This window comes from Brassica oleracea, chromosome C5 (genome assembly GCF_000695525.1).
Source record: "Brassica oleracea var. oleracea cultivar TO1000 chromosome C5, BOL, whole genome shotgun sequence".
Lineage (NCBI taxonomy): Eukaryota > Viridiplantae > Streptophyta > Magnoliopsida > Brassicales > Brassicaceae > Brassica > Brassica oleracea.
In genome coordinates, this window is record NC_027752.1 from 31,564,210 (window position 1) to 31,576,468 (window position 12,259).

Below are 12,259 nucleotides of genomic sequence, written 5' to 3' on the forward strand. Positions count from 1 at the left end.
TTGAATTATTAATTATCAAAAAAAAAAAAAATTGTATCCTTTGAATAATCGATTATACTAGCCAGAATTAGTACATGCTGACCTATTTACATTATATTTGAAATCCCAGAATTAGTACATGCTGTCCGTGACTAGTATTACTATTATTGTATTATATTATATTTACATTAATATGTAATATGAAAAAACTATAAAGAGAATCATCAGTCACGGACATCATGACTCAATCACTCTAAGCTAGATACATAATATCTTTCAGAAGCGTGGGACTAAAATATTACAAGAAATAGCTTCGAACAATTCACAGAAGCTAGCATGGTGAAAAATAATCTTGAACCCAACAGGCTACTTTTGGTCGGGAACCCCCAATAAGTTGGAACTTTGTTCAAGATTTATCAACCTATATTTGTATAGGAATAGTTGAATAGTGTATATCCCCAAGAACTGATTCTCTTTTTCCTATTTGTATAGGCAAAGACATAAACTAGCACCCAAGAGAACTTGCCTATGATCCTCTCTCTCAAAAAAATGTGGACCGGAAGGAACAAGACAAAAAGAGTGAGAACGATGTTTTTTTATTATATCTTGTAACTATATAGAGAATGGGAGGTGTCTCGTAAGTCAAGTAGTAATGACAAAACCCGTTCATAAATTGTCTACCCACTGGGCACTACACTACAACAACCTTTGGTTGCTCCCATTGTTTTCACCTAAAAATTACAAATATGACTATGCCTAAGGCCAATAATATAACGAAGGCTTAAGTTGGTGGCTTCTAAAACGCTTAGACTATGCATTCTCTAATATTGATTATAGACTAAACATTGACAATGTCGGTACAGTTTTACGCGTTGGCTTTAGATATTATAAGGACTTGATCTGAGGTTTAGTTAAAATAAGGTGCAAGACATGAGACATGATTCTTAAAAGGTATTATTGGCATGCTTCACGAAGCTAATATTTGACCAAATATGCAAATATAAACTATGGAAATTTCTTAGGAACATACTAGTATGAAAATCAGTGACAATGGATTGGAGATCGTACTATCGTTATTCGTTACTGGTTCTTTAGCAAAAATAAACATATAAGAAATGATTATGCTAGTTTATGTTGCTGAGTGCTACAGAGATGGTTTTGTTTTTCTAATTAAGCATTTTCATGTTTTTGTTTTTCTAAACATTTTCATGTTGTTTGTTTTTCTATACATTTTCATGTTACGGTATATATAGGCTGAGCATGTCCAAGCTATTCAAAATTAACTGAATCGTGGAACAGATCCAGTAACTAGCTAATTCATAGTTCTATTAAAATTGAGGTTAACAAATGTATATTCGTATACAAAAGAAAAAAAAAACAAAGAAATGAATAGTAACAAACTAGAGAGAGAACAGAAAGGAATAGAGATTTTGCCGAAACTTTTCTAAGTGCAGTGTCTGAGTATTTTTTTTGGTAATCATGTTAAATCAGTGTCTGAGTTCTTCAAACCTTCTCAGACTTGTCTTTTGTAATTAATCATTATCTGGCCGATTAAAAATGATTAATGTATTTGATTTCGTGTTTTCCGAATGCTTTCACACTAACCAATTATATTTTCACAAAATTTACAAATAGGTTCGTAGAGCATGCAGCCATGTGATGAGCACAAAAGTGAAAAATTCTTTAGCATTTTACTTATGTAAATAGCGAATGATATTCCTAAATTTCCCTGAAAAGATAAGAATCTACGACTACAAAGATACGCCAATTTAGGAAAGTGTGACAAACCCTTTTATTTTCGTTTTGGAACTAAGTGACGTTATACGTGTTTAATAAAATCTAATATTCCAATCATCTAATCTCAGTTTGGTGCTTACACTATTAAAAATAAACAAATATCGGCGAATACTTTTTCTATAAAAGGGTGCACACTATCATATACCAACTTACTAAGTCGTTTACACAACCCAAACCCTCATTCTAAGAGATGGGGTCTCACACACAAAACCTCTCTTTTCTTATCCTCCTTCTCCTAGGCTTCCTTGCTGTCTCATTCGCTTGCGAATGTAGCCCTCCTAAACCATCACCGAGCCCCCACAAACCGCCTAAACATCCCGTCAAACCGCCTAAACCACCAGCAGCCAAACCACCAAAACCACCGGCAGTAAAACCTCCTAAACCCCCCACCAAACCTCCCACCCTTAAACCACACCCCCACCCTAAACCTCCCACTAAACCCCCCACCGTTAGACCACACCCACACCCTAAGCCCCCTACCAAACCTCATCCCATCCCAAAACCGCCCACCGTTAAACCACCACCCTCCACCCCCAAACCGCCCACCAAACCACCCACCGTTAAACCACCCACCGTTAAACCACCTCCATCCACCCCTAAGCCGCCCACCAAACCACCCACCCTCAAACCACCACCCTCCACCCCAAAACCGCCCACCAAGCCACCCACCGTCAAACCACCTCCGTCCACCCCTAAACCACCTACCCACAAGCCACCAACAGTGTGCCCACCGCCAACACCAACACCAACACCAATCCCACCTGTTGTAACGCCACCAACACCACCAACACCAACTCCACCAGTCGTTACGCCACCAACACCAGCCCCACCTGTTGTAACGCCACCAACACCAACACCAACACCACCGGTCGTAACGCCACCGACACCAACCCCTCCTGTCGTAACACCACCAACACCAACTCCACCTAAGCCAGAAACGTGCCCAATCGACACGTTGAAGCTAGGCGCTTGTGTAGACGTTCTTGGAGGTTTGATTCACATCGGGCTTGGTGGAAGTAGCGCCAAGAAAGAGTGTTGTCCGGTTTTGGGAGGCTTAGTTGACTTAGACGCAGCCGTTTGTCTATGTACCACCATTAAAGCCAAACTTCTCAACCTCGACCTTATTATCCCCATTGCTCTTGAGCTTCTTATCGACTGTGGAAAGACTCCGCCACCTGGCTTCAAATGTCCCTCTTGATGAATGAAGTGTCTCTCTATCGTGTTTTTCTTTCTTTCTTTCAAGAATTTGTTAGTTTGATAATCTCTTGGGTGAGGTTAATTTGCGTGTGTGGGACCTTTAATCACTTGTTTTGTTGTACAATAAAAGGCTATGTTTGGGTTTTGTTGATGTAATTCTAAGAAAAAGAAAAAAAAACTGTAAAACGGTATAATTCTCTTTCAACAAAAACAAGTTTATATCTCAGTATCTGTACGCTTATTTTGTTTTTTTTTATGTACATATATACGTACGTAGTCACATGTGGAGTAGCAGAAATGTGGATTTTATAGCCATGCAAATTGCACTGACGCACATGTGATATGCGCCCCTATAGCGTGGCTACTGAGTACTGACCAAATACATGTGTATAAATATAGTTATATACAAGTATATATATGCTAACAAATATATCATACTTTCTTCAAAAATTGATAGCTAAGATAGCTCTTAACAGATTATGTCTCAGTCACACAGATGATTACGACATTTGATTTGTGGATTAAGAATTTGAAGAAAGTAACTTTTTAAATTGTAGAGCTTGCTTATTCTTCCGCGTCTAATATACCCAGAGATAGTGAAATAAAAATCATACATAATAAAGTCAATATATTGCAAATGTACAGTTGATAAATCTCACATAATACAGAAAATAACAGTATATCTAATTGAAGAATCATTGCAAGAGAAAAAGTTGGATATCATTAATAATTATAGAACCTATGGAATCTCATCCAAAGAAACAGACAATATCAAAGAACAATATATTGCAAATTATTTTGGAATTGATTCTGGAATAAAAGAAACAAAGTTCTTAAATATGTTGGCGAATAAGGTTTCAGTATCTTTTAACTGTAGGACCGTGAAAATCCTGATTGAAAATCACGAAACAGAAATCGATATAAACGGTAAGATGAAGATAGAAAACGTTTAAGAAATCGTTAAGGAAATAGACGAATTCACAGAGTCGAGATTTGAACTATTTCCTTAATTCAATAAATAGCCCGTATTGTGTGACGGTTTGAATATGATCTATGATCCGTCTATGACAGTTCCCAAACCCAACTCGCGGATCATCTCCTCTAGATCCGTCTCGAGCCCAAGTCTCTGTATAGTCGCCCAGTCGATGAAACGCGTGGGCGCGATGGTGACCTTCAGCCACTCATTGTAGAATAAGCTATCAAAGTCGTCCCACGCTTCTTTGATTTCGCGGTGGGTGCATTTGATGTCCTTGACGGCAGCGTGAGGGTCAGCATAATGCTCAAAGGTCCCAAGGGGTTCTCCTTCATTTTCCCTCGGCCAAGGATCTTGGTCGGTTTCCGGAGGTGGTGGTGGTGCGTTGGAGCTGCTAGGACAATTGAAACGTCTCTTGGTTCTCCTCTCTCTGTCGGTCATCCACAAACAATGAACACAAGAGGAAATTGCGAAATTAGCGAGGAGGAAGAAAAGATGATCGATATCGATCGATACATGAGTGACGACATCGATCGTCAGCTTGAGTGAACCATCGATCGACGGTTCAGTCGCGAAACCTGCAAAAATTCAACCTTTGCAGTTCGATTCCATATAACGGTTACACAATTCAGTATAAATCTTGTTTCCCATTGGTCTAGCAGTCCTAATATTGTTAGATTGAGCCATAATTTAGAGTTCTAGTTCATCTCAAGTATCCACCCTAGAAAGCTTTAAAGTTTGAAAATTTCAAAGTCATACCTTGTAGATCGGTTGATTGAGTGAACTAAACAGATAGAGAAGTAAAAATCAAGTGGATTATGCTCAGGAACGGCTAAAAGCGGATGAGAAACGAGAGAGAAATCGATGGGTGAAGGTTTTAGAGATTTTTCGCAATTTTAGGATGAAATCAGTGAAGTGTCAACTTAAATAGGTCTGCGACTCGACATCGATCATCGATCGACGTAGAGAGTGCAATGTCGATCGGTTTTGGAGTTTTAGAGTGAAAGTTATTTTAGTTAATTAGTTAGTTTTTTTTTCTTTTTTATTTGAGAAAGATCCTAATTCTAAAAGTCTAATTTTCTAAATAAGTTAGTGGATTGTCTCCCACTCATCGCTTATTTCAAGTCGTAAGCTTGACTTTCAAATGGAACTAATCGGCGATTGGAGGATCCAATCATAGAATTCGACTGTCTCGGATAATTGCTTCTGTCCAGTAATGTTTTACTCTCTGTCCATTCACTGTGAATTCATTTCCTTCTTTGCTTACTAAAGTAATGGCTCCGTGCGGTCGTACTTCTTTGACTGTATAGGGGCCTGTCCATCGGGAACAAAGTTTTCCAGGAAAAAGTGTTAGACGGGAGTTGTACAAGAGCACTTGGTCGTTCGGTTTGAAATGTCTAGAGATGATTTTCTTGTCATGGTAGGCCTTCGCCATTTCCTTCTATATCTTTGAATTCTCATACGCAAGATGTCCAATCTCATCTAACTCGTTAAGTTAAATCAATCTCCTCTCATCAGCTGGTTTGATGTCGAAGTTGATTAGTTTTACTGCCCAAGCTGCTTTGTGTTCTAGTTCAATCGGTAAATGACAAGCTTTTCCGTAAAGTAAATGGAACGGTGTTGTCCCTAAATGTGTTTTAAAAGCTGTTCTGTAGGCACATAGTGCGTTGTCCAACTTTTTTGACCAGTCTTTTCTTGTGGTCCCTAAAATCTTCTCTAGGATTTCTTTTATCTTGCTATTTAAAACTTCTACTTGTCAGCTCATTTGAGGATGATAGAGGGTGGCAAGTCGGTGGTGAAATCAATGCTTTTTGAGCAAATTTTCAAATATTCTATTAATGAAATGGGAACCACCATCACTTATCACCACTCTAGGGACACCAAATCTCGGAAAATGATGCTTTTAAAAAGTTTGATGACAATTATTGCGTCATTCGTTGGGGAAGCCACCGCTTCAACCCATTTGGACACATAGTGATCAACAACAACCAAGATGTATCTATTTCCATATGAAGAGGGAAAATGGCCCATGAAAACGATTCCCCAGCAATCGAAAACTTCTACTTCGAAGATAAAATTCTGTTTCATTTCGTGTCTTTTGCTGATTTTTCCTCTTCGTTGGCATCTATCACATCTAGCTATGTGTGCATGAGTGTCGCGAAATATGGTTGGTCTTGCAGAATTTTTGATACCATCTTGAATGGGGCGAAATGTCCAGCATAATCAGATCCATGGCAATGAAATAGGATATATGGAATTTCACTTTCTGCGACACAGCATTTGTAGATTCCATCTGAACAGTGTTTGTAGAGATATGGTTCATCTCAGTAGTATCGTCGGACTTCTCTAAGAAATTTATTCTTTATATATCCTTTGAAAGTTTCCGGTTCTACGTCAGCAGCTAAATAGTTTACTATATCAGCATACAAGGGTCTATCTGTGATATTTCCATTTTTGCTTGCACATCCTGACTTAACTTTCTATCTCATGTAGGGTTCAATTTAGAGTTAAGTTGGCTGCAAGCGACATTGACTTCTAAGCCGATAAAAATCTTATTGGGGAATGAGTCGTGATGTCGGTTATCAGTATCGTCGATCGACAATCCAGGAATGGTGTCGCTCCACGATTCATGCGTAATAACGGTCCACATTCCATCAGTGGTATCAGTCGACATCGTTTCAGACGTAAGACATATGCTACCGATGAATGAAGAGTTCATTTGATATACGTTCTACGTTGGTAGGAAGTCTTCATTGGGGACATCATTCTCGACTCTTATTCGGGAGAGGTGATCAACAACACCATTGTGAACTCCTCTTTTATCTTTTATTCCTATATCAAATTCTTGGAGTAACAAGATCCACCGCAGAAGTCTTGGGTTTGCGTCTTTCTTCTGCATTAAATATTTCAATGCGGCGTGGTCCGTGTGAACAACAACTTTTGAACCGACCAAGTATTGTCTAAACTTCTCAAACGCGAAGACAACAGCGAGTAATTCTTTTTCCGTTGTTGCATAGTTTCGCTGCACGTCATCGAGAGTGCGACTGGCGTGATAAACATCATGTAGCTTTTTATCCTTCTTCTGACCTAAAACAGCCCAGACTGCGAAATCACTCGCGTCACACATTATCTCAAATGGGAGGCTCCAGTCCGGAGCTTGCACGATAGGGACGGATATCAAGGCATTTTTAATCTCCTCAAAATCTTTTAAGCATTCTGGTGTGAAATCAAATTTCACTTCTTTGCAAAGTAGAGCAGTGAGAGGTTTAGCGATTTTACTAAAATCCTTAATAAATCTCCGGTATAATATAGAATGTCCGAGGAAACTCCTCACGTCTTTTACAGTCGTGAGTGCAGGTAAACCGGTCATAAGATCTATTTTGGCACGATCTACCTCTATTCCGGCTGCGGATACCTTGTGCCCAAGGACAATTCCGTCATTAACCATGAAGTGGCATTTTTCCCAGTTTAGGACGAGGTTCTTTTCTTCACATCTAGCCAAAACTTTACACTAGTTGTCTAGGCAGTTTTTAAAATTAGATCCGTGAACTGAAAAATTGCCAATAAAGACTTCCATGAAATCTTCGATCATATCTGTGAAGAGTGACATCTTGCACCTTTGAAAGGTTGAAGGAGCATTACATAGACCGATTGGCATCCTTCAGTAAGCGAATGTGCCATAAGGGCATGTGAAAGTCATCTTTTCTTGGTCATCAGGATGTATAAGAATTTGGGAAAAATCTGAAATACCTGTCGAGAAAGCAATAGTATTGGTGATTAGACAGTCTTTCTAACATCTGATCTATGAATGGGAATGGGAAGTGTTCTTTCCTTGTGGCTGCATTCAGCTTTCTGTAATCAATGCACATCCAATGTCCGGTCACAGTACGCATAGGAATAAGCTCATTCGTATCATTTTTCACCACCGTGATACCTTCTTTCTTTGGTACAACATGCACATGGCTCACCCAATTACTGTCCGAGATAAGGTAGATGATTCCTGCATTGAGGAGTTTGATGATTTTTTTCTTTACTACTTCTTTCAAATTTGGGTTTAACCTCCTTTGATGTTCAATCGATGATTTGGAACCATCTTCTAAATGGATATGGTGCATGCATAAATCGGGGGAGATACCGGTAATATCATCCAAAGAATAAACAATAGCTTTCATGTATTTGCGAAGTTTGTTTAATAATAACGCAAGTTCCCCATTACTAAGTTTAGCGTTAACAATAACGGGATACGATTTGTCGTAAAGGAAAGCATATTTCAGTCCAGTTGGTAGTTCTTTTAGCTCAACTTTTGGTGCTTTCTAGAGCTTCAATTGTCTAGCGCGAGCGGCTGTCGATCGACAGTGCCTTGCAAATATCGATCGACATCTATCGTTGTGCTATCGTCTTCTGCCGTATCAAGCTTCTGACCTCTTCACGTGCGTCTAGTAATCGAGCATATTCATCAACTCTGCTATCAGTGTTGAGTATGTTGTATACAAAGGTAGCAAGTGCTTTTTCTAAATGGCCATCTGAACATATGTCAGCGAAAGATCTTTCAGATAGCCGAGGAACATGATCGACGAAAAAGGTTTGATTATCTATTAAAGGGCGTTTGATCATCTTTTCCATGTCGAAGGTCATTGGAAGGTTACCGACGTTCAAACATATGCGGCATTCCTTAACATCAATTATCGCACCAGCAATAGCTAGGAATGGTCTTCCTAAAATAAGAGGGTCCTTAGGTTCGTGCTTGTATTCCAACACTACAAAAAATTGTAGGTATATAACATCTGTTTATCATGATAGGTACGTCTTCAAGAATTCCTTCAAGTATTCTAAAAGATATATCAGCAAGAACTAAAGTGATCCTCGTAGGTTGGAAACTTGTGAAACCGAGGGATATTGCAATAGAGTGCAGCATAAGGTTTACGCTGGAGCCTAGATCGCAAAGAGATCGAGAAAATTGTTTATTGTGAATAGTGCAATCTAAAACGAAACTCCGAGGATCTGATTCTTTGGTCGGGGTTCCTCCTTGGATCATAGCACTAACTTCCTCTGAGATCATCATGACACTCTGCTCTGATGTTGGTGAACTTTGTGACACCATGTCTTTAACATATTTCTTTATAGAGGGGGAAACTTTCATAGTGTCACTGAGTGGCATTTCAATGACTACTTTGTCAAAGACCTTCTGATAGGCCACGTATTTTATCCACTTTTAGCCATGGTCTATAAGTGTTTTAATATATATTTACTACTATATAGAGTCTATTTATAGTATTTACAGGCTCAGGGACAATTTGGATGAATATGGTGATTTTGGTGTCTTTTGGAGTCTTTTGAGGTGCAGAACTGCACAGACGTGTCAGATGTTTAGCTGTGGATGGAGACCTTCACACCGTTAGATTGAGCCCATTTGTTGATACAAGATATATATTTGAGTTATCTTTCCTATGCTTCCGGTTTGAGGTCAATCTGCATCCTTTAGAAGAAGTTATGCCCAATTTACTGAAGAGTAGCCAGTCTGCCTCGCGAGAGGAATCTGTCGAGGAGATGAAGGATTGTCAATCGATGAAACAGCATTGGTGTCGGTTGACAGTGATGCCAAAATATGGGCTGAGCATATTTTATGACCCACTAAAGCCCAGAAGTAACCACAAATTACCAGAATACCCTTGGACGGTCTAAAACCCTATTTATGTGTTTTCTAAGCCATTGTTGACGGCTAAGATTTATTTTATTCTTTGTTCTTAGTTATGAGAGAAAGGAGGACTCTGAAAGAGGAACTCCTTCAGAGTCCTCCTGGAACTCCACTGTCTTTGGTTTTAATATCTATTTCTTCTTATATCTATTCATCTATGATTTTCTGTGACAACTTCATGCTTGAATAGATCCACCTGTTATGTTTAGGGTTCAAATAGGTTATAAGGGATTAGCCCCAACTATAGATTGCTAAGTTGTGATATTAATCTTTAGGATTGTCATTAATGCCTGATTCTAGATTAGCTACCTATAAATTGCTCTAGGATTGTTAGATATAAGCAATAGCTTTCATCTCATCCTGAAACCATTCTAATTCAGCTAAGACTTGCTAGAGTAAGTCGAGAGCTGATCTAGTGAGCTTAGTGAGAATATTCAACCCGCGCATTAACGCTTGACCCAGAGCGTCGATCGATATTCCAATCGAATAATCGGTCGACGTTTCAAATAGTGTATCGATCGATATTAAAATAGAATCATCGATCGACACTGGTCAATAGACGAACCTAGAAAGCGAGAGCCTAGTGGTTCGTTTATAAGTGTTGAGCTCTAAAATATCATGCATACAACTTGTTAGGCATCTATAGGATTATAATTCTGATTTCCTGAATAGAAACCCTATGTCTAGCAAACCATTCTTCCATCAAACCCCAAATCAATCAATCGAGCAATTAACTTGCTCACAAAACTTGTCTTTTACATTTAATCATTGAATCAACCTAGCTTAATCAAATTTGATTAGATTTATTTGGTTCCCTAGCTCCATGTGAATTCGATCCCTAAGTACTACAACTCGACCTCTTATTTGAGAGAGTATAAATCACTCCTTAGCGTAATTTGAGTGATATCAAATTTGGCGCCGTTGCCGGGGAGCTTTGATCGCCATTAGATCTTGTTTAGTTAGATTAGTCTAGGTTTTATTACTGTTCAAAAAAAAACCAGATAGAATATTTTTTCTTCTGTTTCAGGTACATACATCTTAGTACCAGGAACAACAATGAAGAGAGGATTTATGGGTTCTTCAAAGAAGGAGTCTGCTGATTCACGCACGATCCATAAGTCTACGAGGGAAGAATCGATCGACACCCTCAAGCAGCATCGATCGACAGCGTGAACCAAGCATCGAACGACACTATTCAGCTTGTGTCAGACAACACTGTTCACCATGGTACTGTTCACTTCAGTACTGTTCACTTCAGTACTATTCATCATGGTACTGTTCATCACGGTACTGTTCATCACGGTACTGTTCATCGAGTTACTGTTCATTTTGACACTATTTATCCTGCATCGATCGACACTATTCATTCTCCGTCGATCTACATTGTTCATCCCTCGTCGATCGACACTGTTCATCCCTCGTCGATCGACACTGTTCATCACATGTCGATCGACACTGTTCATCACATGTCGATCGACACTGTTCATCCGGGTACTGTCCATCCCGATAGTGTTCATCTGGTGAAAAACGACACAACTTGCGGGGAGACAGAGAAGATCGAAGTGCTCATACTTAAGGTCGATGAGAATGGGATGTTAAGACACGAAGAAGGTCGCACTCGCAACAGCACATGACAGTTGATTAATGCTCGGGGTGCTGTGATCCCTGGTGTGATTTCTGTTGCAGAGATGAATGACTTTGACCTGAGCCGAGAGTGGTATGATTGGGTAGGTTAAGACCCCTTCCAAGGTCTTCCTCACCAAGATCCCAGAAACCACATCGAAGAGCTTGAGGATCTCGTGTCAAGGAGTGAGCAGAATGAAGTGTCTGAATAACACATGCTCTGCTAGATCTTCCCCTATTCTATTTCTAGGGAGGCATTCAGCTGGTTCACTCAACTACAGCCAGGATCTCTAACAAGCTGGGAGGAAATTGAAAGAGCCTTCCTTTACCAATTTCTTGATGATACTGAAGCAACTCGAGAAAAGGAGAAGAATGATAAGTGGGACAGGCTTGTTGTAAGGTGGCAGATAAAGAAGGAAGATCAGATTCCGAGACAGTTGCTCGACTACATTATGGTAGAGGATAATAAACAACACGGATCTGAAGAGCTGAGCAGAGCAGGAGGAGCTGAGACAAGTTATCCGACCTCAGCATCGATCGACACCAGCACCGCAACATCGATCGACAGTATGACCTCAACGTCGACCAACGGTACAACCTCAACGTCGATCGACGGTACGACCTGAGAGTCGATCGCCCACACAATCCCAGCATCGATCGACGGAGACTCCTGTTTCCGATCGACACGATTCGAAATCCATGAAAGATCGAGTTGTCCTCATGACATTGCAGACTCGACATTGGAGAGCACAAATATATCAAGCTATGATCCTACCTCAGATGATGACAGAGAAATCACAATGTAAGATTTCTTGGAGCTAGAAGAGTTCTTGGAGTTAGAGGATGGAGAAAAGCTTGAAGACTTGGATTCGAGTAGAGAAGTCAATATGGAAGACTTCTTAGAGCTGGAGGAGTGGCTTGAGGGTATAGATCAGAATTCATAGAAGAAGCTTGATGACGATCAGCATACTTCGAAAACAGATTTGGAAACTTCG

General features: G+C 39.7%; 1 protein-coding gene across 1 annotated transcript; it reads left to right on the forward strand.

Annotated features, from left to right (window-relative positions):
* Positions 1 to 1,911: 1,911 nt before the first annotated feature.
* Positions 1,912 to 3,110, forward strand: LOC106343303 (extensin). Its single transcript, XM_013782475.1, has one exon. It carries the CDS (start codon positions 1,967 to 1,969, stop codon positions 2,972 to 2,974), a length of 1,008 nt encoding a protein of 335 aa, XP_013637929.1. The 5' UTR covers positions 1,912 to 1,966; the 3' UTR covers positions 2,975 to 3,110.
* Positions 3,111 to 12,259: the final 9,149 nt, after the last annotated feature.